Source organism: Labeo rohita, chromosome 21 (assembly GCF_022985175.1).
Source record: "Labeo rohita strain BAU-BD-2019 chromosome 21, IGBB_LRoh.1.0, whole genome shotgun sequence".
Classification (NCBI taxonomy): Eukaryota; Metazoa; Chordata; class Actinopteri; order Cypriniformes; family Cyprinidae; genus Labeo; species Labeo rohita.
This window is the reverse complement of record NC_066889.1, coordinates 1,560,347-1,579,723: the sequence shown is the minus strand read 5'-3', so window position 1 is coordinate 1,579,723 and position 19,377 is coordinate 1,560,347. Positions and strand designations below refer to the sequence as shown.

At 34.7% G+C, this 19,377-nt stretch overlaps 1 protein-coding gene across 1 annotated transcript; it reads right to left on the bottom strand.

Annotated features, from left to right (window-relative positions):
- Positions 1-989: 989 nt before the first annotated feature.
- On the bottom strand, positions 990-9,208 carry vdac1 (voltage-dependent anion channel 1). The gene is made up of 9 exons (XM_051093601.1): positions 9,049-9,208; positions 8,112-8,181; positions 6,633-6,682; positions 4,726-4,878; positions 4,581-4,633; positions 4,183-4,410; positions 2,955-3,105; positions 2,273-2,330; positions 990-1,851 (listed from the first exon to the last, which is right to left on the bottom strand). Exons 2-9 carry the CDS (start codon positions 8,176-8,178, stop codon positions 1,760-1,762), a joined length of 852 nt encoding a protein of 283 aa, XP_050949558.1. The 5' UTR covers positions 8,179-8,181; positions 9,049-9,208; the 3' UTR covers positions 990-1,759.
- Positions 9,209-19,377: the final 10,169 nt, after the last annotated feature.

The following is a 19,377-nucleotide window of genomic DNA, read 5'->3' as shown; positions in this document are numbered from 1 at the left end:
CATTTTTTGAATGAAATTAAGTTAAATGAGATAAATGTGCTATATTTTAGTTCAATAATGTTTTTTGTTGTTATTTTTTTTTTTTTTTTTCTGTAATATTTAGTATTTTTAGGGGACTTTATGGTACTACATTTTATTTATGCAGTAGTCATTATCCATTTATTACCCGTTAACAACTTCTTGAGCATGGACCTGAACATTTTCCAATAAATCTTGAATGCATTGGAGCATTGACTTTAGACACACACCTGGCTGAAATGAACAGTTAATAAATAAATAAATAAAAATAGAAATCCATGTATATTTTTATGAAAAATTCACAAAAATACTATCATCAAATTTTGCATAAAATATGCTTATGACTACTTTGTTCAGGACCTTTGAAGCTTTTTAAATCCAAATGTCCATGATTTTGTGCATGTTCACATAGTGCAAAAACCTTTACCAAGAAATGTACCACTGCAATGAAGCAAAAATAAATAAATAAATAAAATAAAATAATAATAATATAATATAATAATATAATAAATATAATAATAAATAAAACTTACATTTTGTCATAAATGCCCAAAGAGCACCAAAGGGGTTAAAGCATTTATACAAAAAAAAAAAAAAAAAAAAAAAAAAACACTACAAAAAAAAAGAAAAACTATTTATGTTGTAATTACACATACCTCCACGCCAGCCTTGTAGTATGGTATTAATACAATTTGATTTATATAGCTTTATGTGTTCTTTTTCACAATTATATACATTTAGTGAAAAGAGATTTCTTTGAAAGGAAATAGGTTCAAGGCATATTTTCCCAAATACATGTGAGTGTATGCATCTAGCACTGACCAAAAAAAAAGCAGACAACGACAAACTGCAAGCTATACCAAAGTCTTTGTGTATGTACTTGAACTTTTGTTTCTACAAGTTAAATCTGAACATTTAAGAAGAAAAATACTAGTAGTTATAATATGCAAAAAGACAAGTGCACAGCTGAATAGTGTGGTCCAGGTTGAAATGTTTTATTCAACTAAAAGTATCCATACTGCTAAATCCACAGTATTCTAATCCAACATTTAAAAACGGAAGACTACATCCACCTATTCAAATCTGTTATGCTCTCCCCGATACGTCAGAAGCTCGTTTCCAATCTCCTTTTGTTCAGGGAGAGCTGAAAGAGTTTTGCCAAAGGTACAGGCAGTATGCAGCGACAAAACAATAACGGACAAAATACAGGTGTGGTTTCACTCACACAGACGAGACAAAAACACGAAACGCACCCAAAATTCTGGTGTCTACAACTAAAGACATGACGGGCTCCTACAGCAGCCCTCCGAGTGTCATCTGGTACATACGGGTCCCTTCTTTTAAGCTTGTTGTGGTGAAAACCATAGATCAGGAATGTTGTGACCTAATATTAGTGTTGTCTGATGTAAACGTCTCCTTTTCTTCCCAACCCTTCCCAAAAATTAAACATCTGTAAAATATTGTCATGTTCAACACTGTAATAAATAACGTAGAGTGTAGTGAAAATACATTTTTCAAGCCATTTGTAACTTTGCAAATGCTCTTCTTTCGTTCCATGTGACCTAGTAAATTGCTATCGCTGCACTTCCTGAGAAGTGAGCATCACTAATGCATTATTTGACCGAGTATAGTGCGCTTTCTTGGCCAGGGCATCTAAGAGAACAAGGTGTGTGAGGGTAGGATATTTAAAAAAACAAAAAACAAAAGAAAACAAGTTAGGATTATTGCAATCCTCAGCTTTCTATGCCTCGAACTCCAGACCCAAACCCAGTTTGTGGCCACCAGCGTTAATGTTCTTCCCATCCAGAAGAGCAGAAAGGGTCAGCTTAATGCCTGAAGCGAAAATAGAGAAAAAAAAAAAAAAAAAAGTTAAACAAGAAACCAAGAGAGTTTACTAGAAACAATAGAACGGTGTATGCACTGCTGTTCAAAAGACTGGGATTGGTAAGATTCCAGAAGAAGTCTCTTCTGCTCATTAAGACTGCATTTACTTGATCCAAAATACAGAAAATACAAAAATATTATTGCAACTCAAAAAATTGCTGTTTAAAACTTAAAAAAAAAAAAAGGCTTTTTTTATGTGGATATATGTTAAAATGTATTGTATTCCAATGAGATCTAAAGATGTTTTTTTTAGCATCATTAGAGACTTAAAAAAAAAATAAAAATGCAGCTGTCATCTTTTGCTGCATGATAGCAATTGGAACAGGCTTACTAAACTTGGTGCACTTGATTCACATCTACACATACTCACCAGGCTTCAAGGTTTGAGTATATCCCAGACCAACAAGGCTAGAATTATTCACTTTGGCCTGTAAGACAGACAAAGGGTGTTTGACTGCAAACGTCACTAAGGACAAATATACCAGCACTGGTTTTCAGCCGTTTCAGAAAGCATGGGCTTTTTTTTCCTAATTGAGCATGCTTTTTAGGCTACATTCACACTAAATATGTTTACACGCATTAATTTGCTAATCAGAATTAATCCAATCCACTTTCATATTCTGAATTTCTGCTTATATGAATGTTGCAATCTCACTCTGATTCTGTGAATTATATGCATTCCGAAAAAAAGAAACCTTTATAGCAGTTATAGTCTATGTCAATCATGTCAATATCTGATGTTTTTGCTTTAAAATATAACTTGGAATATTGACTAAACTAATTTCAACAAAAAACTTATATAAGTCATTCTTTTGCCCCCACATCTTCAAATTCAGGATCAATTTTGTTTGCATTTTGCTAGGTTACATCATGCTGTGGAAGCGTGCTATTTGTCAACAATGTTGTCAAAAGAAGTAAAGGTTTTGTACAACAGCTCATTTAGTGCTGGGGATTTTTACAGGTTGCATCATTATGCCAGGGGGTGCCAAAAAATGACTGCCTTGATCAGTGAAAAAGCAGCATGAACAAAAAAGCGGCAACATTACACATACCGAGAAAGAAGCATCAGCATCGATCTGGTATTTGGCAGCGATGCCAAAGCGGGTGTTGCTGTTCCCGGCGGTCCAGGCCAGGTTGACCGCCGTCTCCAGATTATCATTCACTTTTTGGTAAATGGAGCCACCGAATTCTGTTCCATCATTCCTGCGATTTGAAAACACATCAAAACAACATGTTTTTATTAATAAAATGCGCTGAAATGCATAAAGTACACTGAAATTTCTCTTTTTATCAACTAGGTGATCATTTGGTTTTAAACAATTAGTTTGACTAAATCACATAATAGAATGCAAACAACATTTTGACCATACTTCTATTTCAAAGGATATTTCAACTTCAACCATGTTTCAATCAACTGAGATCCACAAAAGGGAGTTTTCACACCCCGCTGACAGATATATTTTTCAAGATGAAGAGGAAATTTGGAATACCAAATTCAAAATTCAAAATATTAAAATATTCAAAATTCAAATATTCAAAAAATTAGATTGTACAGAACGTTGGTCAAGCTTCTGGTTTAAACAGGAAAGAGGGTCTTGGAGATGTCTTTTTACATATATTTAGATATTTGTATTGTATAAAAAGACAACGGCTTACAAAGATACTCATTTTAGCAGAGCATGCAACATTAATGCCACATGACTTTATGAATTTAAAACTTTCTGTTCCAACTTGTGACATTTTTATGGCCTCAATTTAGGAAAGCCCTGCATAAAATGTAAAAATCTATTTTTGATGTTGTAATAAAATTGCAGCAAAAAAAGATTGCTGTATTTTTACAAGAAAATACTATTTTATAAAAAAGCATGTTTAATTTAATGTCTTACCTGACGTTTCTACTAAATCCTGAATCAAATGTTTTTTAGTGTAGTGAAAATAAAACTGCAATAAAACGATTTTGCTATTAATCTGATTATTTAAAAAAAAACTGTGTTTTTCTTAAATGCATATTTCATTAAAAAGATAGCAGTGAGTCGTTGTTATATATGAAGGCCTGAACACAACTGCACAAAACTAACCCACTTCTTAAGATTTGAGCTTCAATGATCTAAACAAACACTAGACATCACCGTCCCGCTTCCTGCTGCAAAGCCCTTGACAAATCCAATCGCCGGGGAATAAACGTATATATAAATAACCCACCTTTCTAACCTTGAGACTGCTGGAGACGCACAACAGTCTCGCTAACGTAGATCTGACGATATTGCGTTTGGTACATACACGTTTGTGTGGAGCTGAAACTCGTCGGTCTTGTAGCCCACAGCAAAGTTGCTCTGGGTGACCCGGTTCCTCCCGGCCTCAAAAGTCATCTGGTATCCGGCCAACCAACCCTCGAAACCCACGACCACGGCTCCGTGCACCGCGGTGCCATTGATGTCATAGTCCACATCACAGCCCAGGTTGATGTGCTCGCGCTGGTAGCTGCTCTTGATCTTCCCGCTCTTCTTGCTATGGGAAGTTAGGAGAGAAGCCAGTGAAAAACTGTGCTGAGTTTGTGTGACAAAAAAAACACAACATTGAATTCAAGTCTGTCATCAACTGATATAGTGTTAACACACCACTTGATTTTCATGCGCACAATTCATCAATTAAGCAACAATCAAGTGAAAGTCACATACCCAGTGTTTGGAGAGAAGGAGGAATCAAATGTCAGCTTCAGCCCTTTAGCAAGCTGAGGAAAATAAAGCAGCATTTGTGTTAAATAACAAGAATGTAATTCACATCCAGTCAGGTCAAGTGTAGCTCAGTTTTCAAGTCTCGTACCTGATCCTCCAGAGTGATCTCTGTGCCCAGAGTGTTGTCGGTGTTCCACTTCTCAGTGAACGTCAGGCCGTGTTCTGCCCACTTGTATTTGGTCTCCAGTGTTCCTGCGACCTTGCTGGTCTCTGTGTTAGCCGAACCGGAGCTCTTGAACTCCTACAGCAGCAGGAAAACGAACGTGATCTCTAATTGGCCAAAATGCAACGTTCAACTCCTCCAAGACCCTCTTCCCTGTTTAACCCAGAAGCTTGACCTCTAACCCACTTTCTGTACAATCTGAATTTCTACATTTTGAATTTCAGAATTCCAAACTTTTAATTTTTGAATTTTACAATTTTGAATTTGGTGTTCTAATTTTGTCTTCATCTTAAAAGCTTGAGGCTTCTTAATTAAAGCTGGATATCTGTGGTCAAAGAATTCAAAAACAAAATAAAATAAAATATTTAAAAAATAAAAAATAAAAAAAAATTAAAAAAAAATTCCATTAAAAAAAAAAATCAGTTGCGTCAAATATCAAATTTCCATGATTAAAAAAAATAAAATAAAACAATAATAATAATAATTTAAATAAAAAAAAATATAAATAAATAAATAAAAATAATTTAAAATAACATCAAATGCATTGTAATATTCAAATTTGATGACACATCATATAATCAATAATTCAAATTTACACAACTGGATTACATCTGAAGTCAGATGAGGACATCCGCTACTGCAGCGCACACACACGCTGAAAAACGTGGTACACTTCCATGTCTGTGTGATGGTCAATATTTTCCTCTGAGGGCCACAGATTCATTCTGTCCATTGTGATCATGCAGTTTTGGATTATTATCTCTTATACGGCTGAACAACATCAAATAATCCATCTTCATTTTGATGCAACTATATGGATTAAAAAATTCCAAGATCAATCTTTTAGTCTACGCTGTTTCCACTGATTAACAGAACTAACTATCATTAACATTATTTAACTAATGTCAATTTTTCATGGAAAAAATAGCTCTAGAAAGATGCATTTTGCTAAATGCATGCAACAGTTATTAGTTAACAAAAAGTAAAACCATAAAAAACATGTTACTTAAACTTTAACTGAAATAAAAAACATGAAAGAACCTTTAACATGTTTCGATTTTAGCCTGTTGCCAAAGCAACATTTTTCATTTTCATTTAGTACATTTAACTAAAATAGCTAAAACTGAAATAAAAACTAATAAATTATATAAAAATACAACTAATAAACAAAAATTAAAATAAAAAAAATCTAAAAATGATCATTAATTAAAAATATTACAAAAAAACAGTAATATGCACTATTACAAATTAATTATATTTTTAATTAGTGATCTTGTTTATCTATTATGTATTTATGCTTGTGTATGCTTGAATAAATCTCTCATAAAAACAAGTTATTACAGCCAGTTTAAATTTCTTATATTTCAACATCAAATTAGAGTAGAAATATAATTATATTAAACATACAAACTTCCTTAATGTGCAAATATTAAATATTTGTATATAACTTTAAGTCTTGATTATTCTATCGCAAAAAAAGAGCCAGTAAATTGTCTCTGTTGACAATTTTAACCATTAATATTACAGTAATGCACCAGCTGACAGGCTTCCCTGTATAGCTTACAGCTTTTCAGTTGAGACATTTATTCCTTAAGAATCTAAACAAATCAAGAGCTTGTAAAACAGGTTCAGATTTACTGCATTAACCTCCAAGCGGACTCTTAACTTTACATGGCCAGAAATAAAACATCACATCAGATATTTCTACTACGTTTATACCACTATATGATTTCATTGACGTCTGGACAGAAATCACATCAATATTTCATCAAGTTTGACAGAATGACAGCATTGTTGACTGCGTCTATGACTGATCTCCACTGGCTACTCACCAATCCATTCTCTGACCTCGTTTTTAAGTCCAACTTGATAAGACCAAAACCTGCAAATGACACAGACAAACATCACTAACACACAAACAAAACAACACGAAGAGGCCACTGACTTACAGCATGTCAATGCAGAAACTAATTGGCAGTTTAACAGGCAACAGCAAGTTATTTTATCATTTCATTTCATTACAGTGTGAAATAGTCTTGAGTTTTTCCCTATCTGCTGCGAGGAGTTTTAACAGAGTGGAACAGTCAGGTTCCCACAGAAAAAAAAAAAAATCTCATTCATTTTCTCCACAGGGGAGATGATTTTTAATGCTAACTTATAATTTACCATTAAACACAGAGCTACTGGGAGCTACAAAGTTGGTATACAATGGTATATGCTTGTGTTGAACCCATAAGAACTGACTTGTTTTTTTAATTAATCATGTTCAAAAGAATTTCTGATGATAAAAACTACATTACCCATGGGGAAAAAAAGAGACCAATCAGAGAAGCGAAATAAGCAAATCACACCAAAGAACTCTTCGACTCCGCCCACTGACATAAAACACTGTGAATCATGTAATCGAGTCTCCCTGCACTCTCAAACCTGTTTTTATGCATAATTTGCAGTAAATGTACAATATGTTCCTCTATCCACCTTATTTTTCCCGTAAGAGCTTGTGTAGCCATTTGTAAATTTAATGTGTCCAGCTTCCGTTCTCATTCGCATCCAGCTATTTTTAGCTGTACAAAACAGCTCGCTTTGCTTCTTGATATTGCAAACTGGTATGTCTGACCATACTATTTTAATGTATTATCTTAATTATGAACACTATGATTTGTAGTGCAAAGTTTTACTATTTACTGCTCTTCACTATTCTTCACGTTATTTCCCTACGGCGGCTTATGAACCGGAGTCTCACACATTACCAGAAAATAGCTTACTTTTGCATTGAAAAATAAGGTGGATACTGTACGTAATTAACAAATAAACAATTAAATATTTCTCAGTCGAGTTCATTTTGATTATATCCTTTGCAATGTTTCATGGTATCATAGCTCTTTCCCCTCACTACAGCCGTTTACAGTCTTGTCTTTTTATCTGATTTTTAATACTTTTTTGCTTCAAATCAACATTTGTAATGTTGTGATTGGCCTCGTAGATGTTTGGTTTGGCTCGTTGCTTATAACACTTTAACCAAAGCATTTCCCTACTGGATAAATGAACGGGAAAATAATTCTATAACCATTCTGCTGATGAACTGGGCGGGGACTATATTGACCGATCGGTCACATGATGTTCAGGCCTCTGATGATTGGCTCCTGAACTGACCGGGTTCAGGGCTGGAAGCACCAGCAGCAAAGTGAACAAATCACAAAGAAAATATTCTTCCTGCAAACAAATTTTTAAAAACAATTCTATTGATGAGGTTTAATTTAATTTCATCTGCCATGTGTGTAGCTCTGACATAAAAGCAGATGAATTCATACCATATCCTTTGGTGAAGATGTCCCTGGCAGACTTGCCCAGGTCCACATATGTTGGAGGAACGGCCATTGTCTGAAACACAGAGAGAGCGTGAGGTAAGGAAGGTCAGGCAGAGGTCACATCTATGACACACTCACGAACAGATGCACTCTAGTCAGTGGTTTCACACAGCAAACCATAACCAACACTATATAAAAATTACTGATCCTTAGTGACTGTTTTCAAAATGTTCCCCATGCATGGTCTTTTGACAGACCATGCATGGGGAAAATCCACATTATCTTGCAACTAGAGAGCAGTGACCAATCAGAAACAGTTATTAACCTATCATCTCAAAATGGCCAAATAATTCTGGCCTGTTTCTTAAACACATTATACATGATGCATGCGAATATTTCTCTGAGATTATATCAGATGCGAGTGAGCACCAAAAAACTGCAAAGCACAATGCAAATGCTGATGTGCGCGTGAATGAACAGATGAGGATCACTGCATCAGACTAACGTTAGCTCAATGGCGCAGGTTTAGGCCACTACCAGAGCAGACAGAGGACAGATAAGCACAGAATCACCTTTCCACTCATGCCACTGATGCACTATTGCGATATTTCGTATGGTTTTTCATCCCTATCGTCATCCTGCGCGGTGAGACAATGACAGCGTACGTGCGCACGCTCACGGGCTCAGGATAAATGCATTTAAACAGCACGTGGACGTTTGATTACGCTAGCACACACTCGATGCACATTCACAAATGCGGCAAGGACATTGAATGCATTAGTTGTGGCATTAGCGACTGATTCAGGCCCTGCTTGCGACACTGATGCGCCGCATCTCCACCCCGCTCACTACAATCAACACAGATTTACGCGCACGGACAGCGTGAGGCCTCCGCACTTTAAAGTTGAATGCAGGATAAATGTCTTACATTTGAACCTACCTGTGTAAAGTCGTGAAGACAGCACCGGGCAGGACTCAGCCGAGAGGATGAGACGTGCAGGGAACTACGCCAGACTCACGCAAGCGCGTAGCGCACGTAAACGACGCCACGCCTGCCGAATCATCTTGAGCATCATCTCGGCAGATTCCACATCATCCGCAACACCTCGAGACGAAACTATAAATAGATTTTTAAAAAATGAGGTTTAATTTGCGAATCTCTTCTTATTCGTGTTTTTACCTATTTCTACTTTTTAACATTTTTAAAATTGTAGTTAGAATTTACATAACACCTCGAGATGAAACTACGTCGTTTTTTTTTTTTAATGAGCTTTAATTTTTTTTTCAAAAACAAAAATACAAAGGTACTTAACATCAAACAGAAAATAAACAAAAGTGGGGGATACATATAACAAGTATGCATCATGGAGGGTAAAACGTTAAATTTTATTAGAGACGTTTTTATACATTTCTTGTTTCTAGTAACTGAAATCAATGAGTCATAAAATATATTAAGGTCTTTACAAAAAAAAGAGGGAGTAATAGACATTATCTTTGTTTTATGTATATGAAACTTCCCAAGAAGTATTAACACCTTTAAAGTGTTATCTACTACCTCTGATCCAGTATTGAAATTCAAAAAAAAGATCATAGATTCATCTATTTTAATTAATTTATACAATATATCAAAAACCAACCTAGATACCTGCTTCCAAAAATCTTCAGAGTATTTACAGTTATGAAATAAGTGTGTAAGTGTTTCATTTTCTAAATTACAAAATGAACATTTAGGTGAGACATCTTTTCTAAACTTGTTAATAGAAGTGTTACAAGGATAGTACCTGTGCAATGTCTTAAAATGTATTGAAATGAGCTTTAATTTGTTTACCTCTCCTTATTAATGTTTCTATGGAAGCCCACAGTTGAGAAAAATAAATTATAACGTAATAAAGACTTAATTTCTCGTTATAATGACTTAACATGTCATAATAAACTGTCTCGTAAAAACAAGAAACTTTTTAGTAATAACGAGAAACTTTCTCGTAATAATGAGAGAATCTTTCGTGGTTACACTTTTCTATAATGGTTCATTTTCGTAAGGGTTGACGGCTTTTAAAACTATGTTAAAAGTAAGTAGGCTAAATGAAATGACAATTCTAACGTCATCATAAAATGTATTGGTTGGATGCCTGGTGGTCCACATAAAATTAAAAAGAATACTTTTTTTATTGTGGCATGTTGTCACAAAGGTTAATGTGTCTTTTTCCATGGCAATAATAGTGGAAATGTTATATTTAAGTGATAAATTCTTAACATTACATGTCATGTAGAATATAATATGTGTGTGTGTGTGTGTGTACTTGTTTTTGCTACATTGTGGGGACCAAATGTCCCCACAAGGATAGTAAAACCTGAAATTTTTGACAATTATTAAAAATAGTAAATGGTGTTTATCTGAAAGTGTAACGATGCAAACATGTTTTCTGTGAGGGCTAGGTTTAGGGTTAGGGTTGGGTTAGGGGATAGACAATATCGTTTGGTCAGTATAAAAACTATAGAAGTCTATGGAAAGTCCCCACAATTCACAAAAACAAACATGTATGTGTGTGTGTGTGTACTTGTTTTTGCTACATTGTGGGGACCAAATGTCCCCACAAGGATAGTAAAACCTGAAATTTTTGACATTGTGGGGACCAGCCTGCGGTCCCCATGGGTACAAAAGCTTATAAATCATACAGAATGAGATTTTTTGAGAAAGTAAAAATGCAGAAAGTTTTCTGTAAGGGTTAGGTTTAGGGGTAGGGTTAGGGTAAGGGGATAGAAAATACAGTGTGGACAGTATAAAACCATTGCGCCTATGGAGAGTCCCCACAAAGATAATAAACCAGACATGTGTGTGTGTGTGTGTGAGTGTGTGTGTAATTACACTCTCATTCAAAAATTTTTGATCAGTAAGATTTTTCATGTTTTATAAATAAGTCTTTTATGCTCATCAAGACTACATTTATTTGCTGAAAGAGCAGTAATATTCTGAAATATTATTGCAATTTAAAATAACAGTTTTTATTTAAATATACTTTCAAATTATAATTTATTCCTGCAATACAATAGTCATTACTCCAGTCTTCAGTGTCACATGATTGTTTAGAAATCATTCTAATATGCTGATTTATTGTCAATATTGGAATCTGTGCTGCATAATATTTTTTTTTATTTAGAAAGAGATACTTTTTTTTTTTAATTCTTTGATAAATAAAAAGTTCAAAAGGACAGCATTTATTCAAAATTGAAATCTTTTCTAACAATAAGTCTTTACTGTCACTTTTTATCAGTTTAACACATCCTTGGTGAATAAGTATGGATTCCTTTTACATCGTGTCAGGTACTGATACCAAACTTTTGAATGGCAATCTTCAAGAAACAGCTTTCATCTTCATTTGACCCTCTATCTATAACCTCTAACTCTAGCACTCTCTATTCTAATTGTATTTGTGACCCTGAATCACAAAACAAGTCTTAAGGGTCAATTTTTCAAAACTGAGATTTATACACCATCTGAAAGCTGAATAAATAAGCTTTCCATTGATGTATGGATGTATGGTTTGTTAGAATAGGACAATATTTGGTCGAGATACAACTATTTGAAAACCTGGAATCTGAGGGTACAAAAAAATCTCAATATTGAGAAAATTGCCTTTAAAGTTGTCCAAATAAAGTTCTTAACAATGTATATTACTAATCAAAAATTAAGTTTTGATATATTTACAGTAAGAATTTTACAAAATACCTTAATGGAACATGATCTTTACTTAATTTCCTAATGATTTTTGCCATAAAAGAAAAATCTATCATTTTGACCCATACAATATATTTTTGGCTATTGCTACAAATATACCCCAGTGACTTAAGACTGGTTTTGTGGTCCAGGGTCACATTTTATCTTTGTTTTCTTTTTTATTTAAAGAAAAAGAAACAAAAAACATTTCACCCCCTAACACTTGCCCTCTCTGTTTTAAAAAAGAAAAAGGAAGAAAAGAAAAGAAAAAAGAGCATGTAACACTAGCTTTCTCTATTGTTTTTCTATTCTGTCTGCTTGTTTTCTTTTTATTTATTACATAAAATGACAGCATTCTTTATTCTTCTATTTATCTTCTATTTATCTTTTTGTTTCTTATTAAAAAACCTATGCTAAGTGTACTGTTTTGGTCTAATCAAGATTTGTCACAGCACTTACATTATTGCACTTTTGTTGGTTTTGATTGCTTCTGTTGTCCTCATTTGTAAGTCACTTTGAATAAAATCGACTGCTAAATTACTACATTTAAATAATGTTTATGCATGTGTGCGTATGTGTGTGTAAGTGTGTTTATTTTACTATATAAAAGTCTACTGTATGAGCATGAGCAGCGCCACATGTTATTCTCAGAAGCATCCAGATGATGGCAGTATTTTGAATATAACTGGACTGAAGCAAACTGAGCTGAAGTTCATGAGTAATTAAAAGGCTCAACACTGACAAAGCCAAGGAGACTTATTTGCATTGGCCAAAATGAAGGAGGTATAAATGATGTGCATTGGCCTTTCTGTTCATCTTTGTGAATGTGTCATTTAAACTAGTTTATTTGTACATTCCAGCAGTTTTCAGCCTAATTGTTTTTTTTTTTTTGTTTGTTTGTTTGTTTGTTTTTATCTCATTATTTCAAGTATTATTGATGATGATGCATAATTGTTCATTTATTAGGTGCATAAAATGTGTTGACAATTATGTTGTATTTATTCATTTATTGATTGATTTCTTAAGATGTTTTTTTAATGTCAAAGCATGAATCCATTGTTATGTGTCACTTGATTGATATGGTTTAGTCTGTTTAAATGTGATTTGCTCTTGTGATTTCAGCACTGATTTGCTGTTGGTTAGTGTTTTGTGTGGTGTTATTTTGTGTGATTGGTACTTGGCGCTTTGACTTTGATGCTCTGGGATGAAAGGAGATATAACTTATGTTTAGTCTAAACCAGAGTTTGGCTTCATCTGCAGGGGGTTCGTGTGCTAAGCATCTGATTAGTCAAAGGCAGATGTCTGGTCATGTTTCTAACCTCACTTACTGTTTACTGTTGTAAAAGATGAGAAAAGAGGACATGTCTGAGTAAGCTGTTGAAGTATTTAAATATGCTAAATACCATCTCACGTGCCTTACAAAGCCTCAAATAAACAGGTCCGATATAAATGTCCTTTGCAACGCAGTGTGTTTGGTATGGTATTTTCCTGATACCATACAGTGAACATCTATAAACACCTTTTTTTTCCTTTCTTGGAATTTGTTGTTGAGGCCCCATTAAAACATTTTTGCATATGGGCCCAGGGCTGACTTGCTGTGCCACTGGCCCTTGTTGAGTACAAACATAGTCTCTCAAGGAATTTTGGTATTTTCAATAGCTGATGTCAATACCTGTGCAGAGATTATAAACAAATTTTTAAATTTAGGTTTTTAAATTTTGGTTCGTATTTGTTATAACTAACTTAACATTACTAAAGAGGTCATTGGATGCCCATTTTCCATAAGTTGATATGATTCTTTAGGGTCTTAATGAAAAGTCTATAATATGCTTTTGTTAAAATTTCTCAATGGTAGTGTAAATAACCTTTTTACCATGCCAAAATCAGCTCTGCAAAAATCATCCTGTTCTGGTCGAGGTTGCTTTAAATGTTAATGAGCTCTGCTCACCCCGCCCCTCTCTTCTCTCTGTGGAGTGACCAGATTGTTAGATTGCATAGGATTTGCAGCCCTCATCAAGTGATCTAGAACCACCGACAGAAATATTCGATTGCAAACGGAAAAAAAAAAAAAAATCGATGCAGCTTTCAGACACGACTTTCCTCTTATTGTAATAGTTCGTTTGAGGTGGTTTCTATGGCGTTATTTTAAAGACAATGTCTAGAGCACATTATGGTGGATTCTCTTTCCTCTCATAAAAAAGACGTGCATATGTGCACTCAGAAACACAGATCAGAGCATATGACAATGGATGCAACCAGCATTTACATAGCATAACAGTAGAAAATGTATTAGTGTGTATACGCATTACAAGTAACGCAAGTTACATAATAATATTACTTTTTTCAAGTAACTAGTAAAGTAACGCATTACTTTTGAATTTCTAAGAAAATATCTGAGTTACTTTTTCAAATAAATAACAGCAGTTACTTTTTTCCCCATTTATTGACTGACAAGTCTCCTGTCGGGAAATTGGGAGTAAACATGATGTTACTGTATTCTAGACTAAATGTGATTGAAATTCACTCACAAAAAACAGATTCAGTATTCCTCAAAATGAATAAAAACAGTGAAACGCAAACTCAGAATATGACGCAACCCTACAAAAATTAAATAAGTTAAATAAAACGAATATCCTTTATGCATTTAATCCCATTTTATTAACCAGTGTCTTTGCTGCTGATCTTCAATGATGCAATTCAACCATACTAATAAGAAAAAAATTACTTTAGATAAACTAACATATGTGCTTCATTTTTTTTTTTTTTTATAGCTGAAGAGTGATCTTCTGCATAAATGTACTTTTCTTTCAGCCTGAGGTGAATTTGTTTCACTTTTGGTTTACATTAAAATTGTTTTATATTATAAACAAAGAAGCAAGCCCTGCCCAGATTTAAAAAGTAAAGTAAAAGTAACGCAAAAGTAACGTAACACATTGCTTTCCATAAAAAGTAACTAAGTAACATAATTAGTTACTTTTTCAGGGAGTAACACAAAATTGTAATACATTACTTTTAAAAGTAACTTTCCCCAACACTGTCTGTCCCCCAACAGCCCTATTTCCAGGTGGTTACCCTAGTTAGATTTGTACATACACTGCCAACACACATTAATGTTCAAACAACATGTATTTGCTAATAAATGCTAATAAATCTCTGCTGTTTTTTTTTTTGTTTGTTTGTTTTTTTCACACAGATGCAGCCTCTGACCTTTAAATTAAAACAATCTCGTGATTTTATGACATCAGTTACTGCTTTATTTAATAAGGAACACATTTATCTTAATGTTAATTGTCTATTTTATTTAAAATGTATTACAAGTGGGCCTACAGCGCCCCCTAAATAAATGAAACACCGTACCGGAGGAGCATTAGGACCCGGGGGAGGCTGGACGCGTCAGTCTGTAGGTGCATTCAAATTAAATGGACCATCCAAAAAGTGAATCTAATCAGCATTTAGGTAGAAGTTCTCTTCAAGAATGACCTGTTGACATGATTGCTAGCACACTCTAAGTACATGTGAGTTTTTCCTCTTATTGGCAAGGCATATCGGCGTAATTTTTGTTATATCGGGACATGCCGATATTTACATTTTAAACTCTATCAGCTGATAGAGGGTTTGCACTTACCTCACGATTTGGTCTGTTACCCAGATGCGCGGCCATATTTGCCATACTCGGATGTAAACAACAGCATGGATTGCATGGTTAATGTACTGCTGAATCTGTTGTTCTGCTATTTTATGCTGTCTAAACCATGAAAAAAACCATGTGGAAGCTGCTAAATCATATAGAGAAGCCTAATATTTCACCTACCTGACCGGAAATGATAAGAACAAACATGAATGTTGTCAAGATTCTTGCCCTGAAAATCCTGGTTCAGTTTGGCCAACCACAAATGCCTTTTGTTCCTCTTTTTGCACTCTTCTTCTTGATTTGTTTTAAGTTTTGTCAGTCTGTTGTACTCCAAATGTTTTTCCCATTCTGACTGATTAGTACAGCCCAAAACATGACAATAATTGACCATTTTCAGCAGAAATAATCAGCAAAATATGAGTTTCATTCAGTTCAGTGGCATTGTTTACGTTCAGTGCCGCTAATATGGCTGTCACGTATCGTGTGAGGAAGGGCCGAATGAATACGAAGGTCAAAAATAAAGTCTTTATTATATTCCACAGGTAAAACCATGCATACATTGACAAGATCAGACGACAAACACTGAACCGAATGCAGCTTATAAAGACAGGTGATTACGATGAACATAATTAAGGCACAGGTGATACAAGGTAGCTAATGATGATTAAATGAGGACAGGAAACAGGAACAACCAAATATGGGCACAAGAGGGAGAAACGAACATAATCAGTCCACAGGGGTGTGACAATGGCCAATTGATGAGTTTTCGTGAAAACACTCTATTCCGATCATGTTAGTGCATCCTTAATTTAATTACTTGATTAATTGTCAAAATGATGGATTACTTAAAAAAATCAATAGTAAGAGCACTACAGACTGATGAGGTGCTGTTTCTTATGTTTATCACATTATCAGAAGCATAAATCACATACTCATAATTGGCTCATAAATGTCAGTTTCACCATACTTGTAAAATGTGTTAACGTTTCCTTACAAATGTGCTGAGGAATATCGGCTGATGCCAGTAATAGTGTGCATCCATAGTATAAACAGAATAGAGGTTTTTATGTTTGTAATGAAGTACACACATTTTCATCATGCATAGGCAAGAAATGTGTTTAATAGTAGTCACGAGTGCCTGCAGTGTATAAACAAGAGACAACAAGTTTGCAATAACATGTTTATTTATTTGCACTATTATTAAACGTTGTAGGTGAGGATAATGATGAAATTACATTGTGTTTCACTGCTTCCTTTGCCAGGTGCGTTCCAAATGGCTACATTATGACATTAAGTGCCCTGCTCCCTTCAAATCTGGACTTGATAGGCATTGAAGTAAGTATGGCATAAGGATGCTCACTTCTGACACCCATAAACTAAAAAACACACCTGGAAACTATCAAGGACTAAAAAGGGCGGGAAACAGGAACAGCACAAAACTACAAACTAAAAAAGACTACAAAACAGGAGCACAGACAGGCAATGGGATACAATTGTGTTATATACTATAAAATGTTATTGATTAAAATGTTATTTTATGCTGTACCTGTAAGCCTAATATATTATTCTCTCTATAAGCTAAATATGCCAATATTATTTAAAAGAATAGATCTATTGCAGGGTTTCTGCAGATCTTAAAAGGTCTTAAATTGCCCTTCCACAATTCAAAGACTTAAGCTTCATACAGTCAAGGCATTACATCTTGCAATTATTGCAAAAAAAATAAATATCTCTGTCAGTATTTTTGTCTTGTTTTTCTGTGCAAATATCTAAACTTGCTTAAGCTAAAATATATTTTGAGATGCAAACTGAAGACATGAAGTGTTTATTATAATTTTTTTTTTTATTTGAATTTGAAAAACTGAACAAATGAGGTGAGTTTATATTTAAAACAAGAACTAATATCTGTCGGTGGGGAATGAAAACTTGTTTTCTCTTTTAATAAAGTTGATTTTTCTGAGCAGGAACTGGCAGATTGTATTAATCATAAACTCACTTCATTTTAATTGATTTTACAGAAAACAAGAAAGCACTGGAAAGCAAGGCAAAAATAATGAGAATGAGCATCTGTTATCAGATGGTACAGTAAAAACAACTTCCAAATTCTAAAATAAAATCAATTAAGAAGTAATGGAGATCAGTTGGAGGCTGTATTTTCAAATTCCAAGTGTTGTTAATACAATCTCATTGTGCTCTCTTTATGTAGGGAACATAGTGACATATTGAGATTCCTTTTAATTTATTCCCTTGAAATTATTGTGCCAAAATAAAAGCTTGCTGATTTTAGGTTTGAAAATGGTGAAAAATCATTTAATGGGTTAAATGCAGTGTGAGCACTAAACCAAATTTCCAGGTGCTGTCATGAGAACCAGTCTGAAAAACTGATGTGCATGCCTGTCTATAACCCTATAACATCAAGGCTTTTTAATAGCGCACTGTGTCTGCGTTAACACGCAGTACCTTTTAGTATTCGTTCTCCACCGTTAATGTAGTTACGTCAGCGACGTATGATCTCAGAGAGAGTGTCGCCATCAGCCGTGATGTAGTGGGTTCAGGGTTTCACAACAGCAGAAAGCAACATGTGGTGCACACCTCCACAAACTACACATCTGTTGTGCATAACACAACAATGGTGCATATCCAGTCCACCTCTTTATCAGAAGTGTCAGATAATGCTTTTCCACTACACTACCCAGGTTTTTGACATCACAGAGAGAGAGAGAAAGAAACAGCTTGCTTCCTGCCTTGTGAAAGGTATCACAAATGTCAAGCGTTTGTGGTTTGTCTTTAAATGAGGTGAATCACCTCACACTTCAGCATCTTTGTTCTGCTGCCTTTTGTTTTGCTTCTAGCGAGAAAGATGATTATCAAACCCGAGCGAACGTGAAGAAGCGCTGCTTGTGGAGAGATGTGTGACGATAGGCAGTGTGTTGACAAACTGTGCATCGGTCTTACACAATGTATCTCTTTGACAAAACAATTTATTAGTGGTGTTTGGCAAGCGTCGCTAGTGCTTTGAACTAACTGTTGAGTCAAAATGTCATGCTTTTTCGTTACTATAGTAATGTTTACGCATCTATTTGCATGCCGCTCTAGGGTTACAGAGGTCGTCACGGTTAGTGCTGTTCGTGCTGTTTTCTGCCATTGCTCAAGAGTCGTACAGGCAGGAAACGCTCAGTGCCAGGTAAGAGTCTGAGCGCATGTGGAGGTCTTCAACACCCACTCAACTCTCACCCGTCACAACAGCGTCAACATTTTCCACTCGCTCCCCAAGAGCGCATCGTGCGCAGAGCTTAACGCAACTAACGAATCTAGGGCAGAAGTGCTGGTCAAAAAATAGCTCATATTTTCCACCGCATGCATAAATTATGAACCGTTTTTTTATGCACTGGTAGGATACAGTTTTTCACTCATAACACAATAGTGTGAGACTGATGTTTGATCTGACTTTGTTTGTCTGGTTTTAGGTGTCTGGCCTGGCTAGAAGTCTTGTATGTCTTCTTTTAGGTTTTTATCTTCAATAGTTATTTTTAAATGGTCATGTGACAAATAAGTTTCTATGAATACAAATACTCCAGTCTCTGGATTGCTCGTGAAAGCTGCATTAATAATAATAATAATAATCATTTCAGATGGAGTTTGGTGTGTCTCACCACAGGAGACACCTGATTCCCAAACATAGTTTGTTTCAATTCCCATGCAGCATTTCGGAAGAAAATCTGAGAGAATAAAGTTTTCACTCAAATTGCTAGTAAGATTCACAAATTATTACAAAGAAACTGCAAGTATTAACATGACATATGAAATTTTGGTAACACTATAGGGGACAATTCTCACTATTAACTAGTTACTTATTAGCATGCCTATTATTAACATATTGGCTGTTTATAAGTACTTATGAAGCACATATTCTGCATGATAAT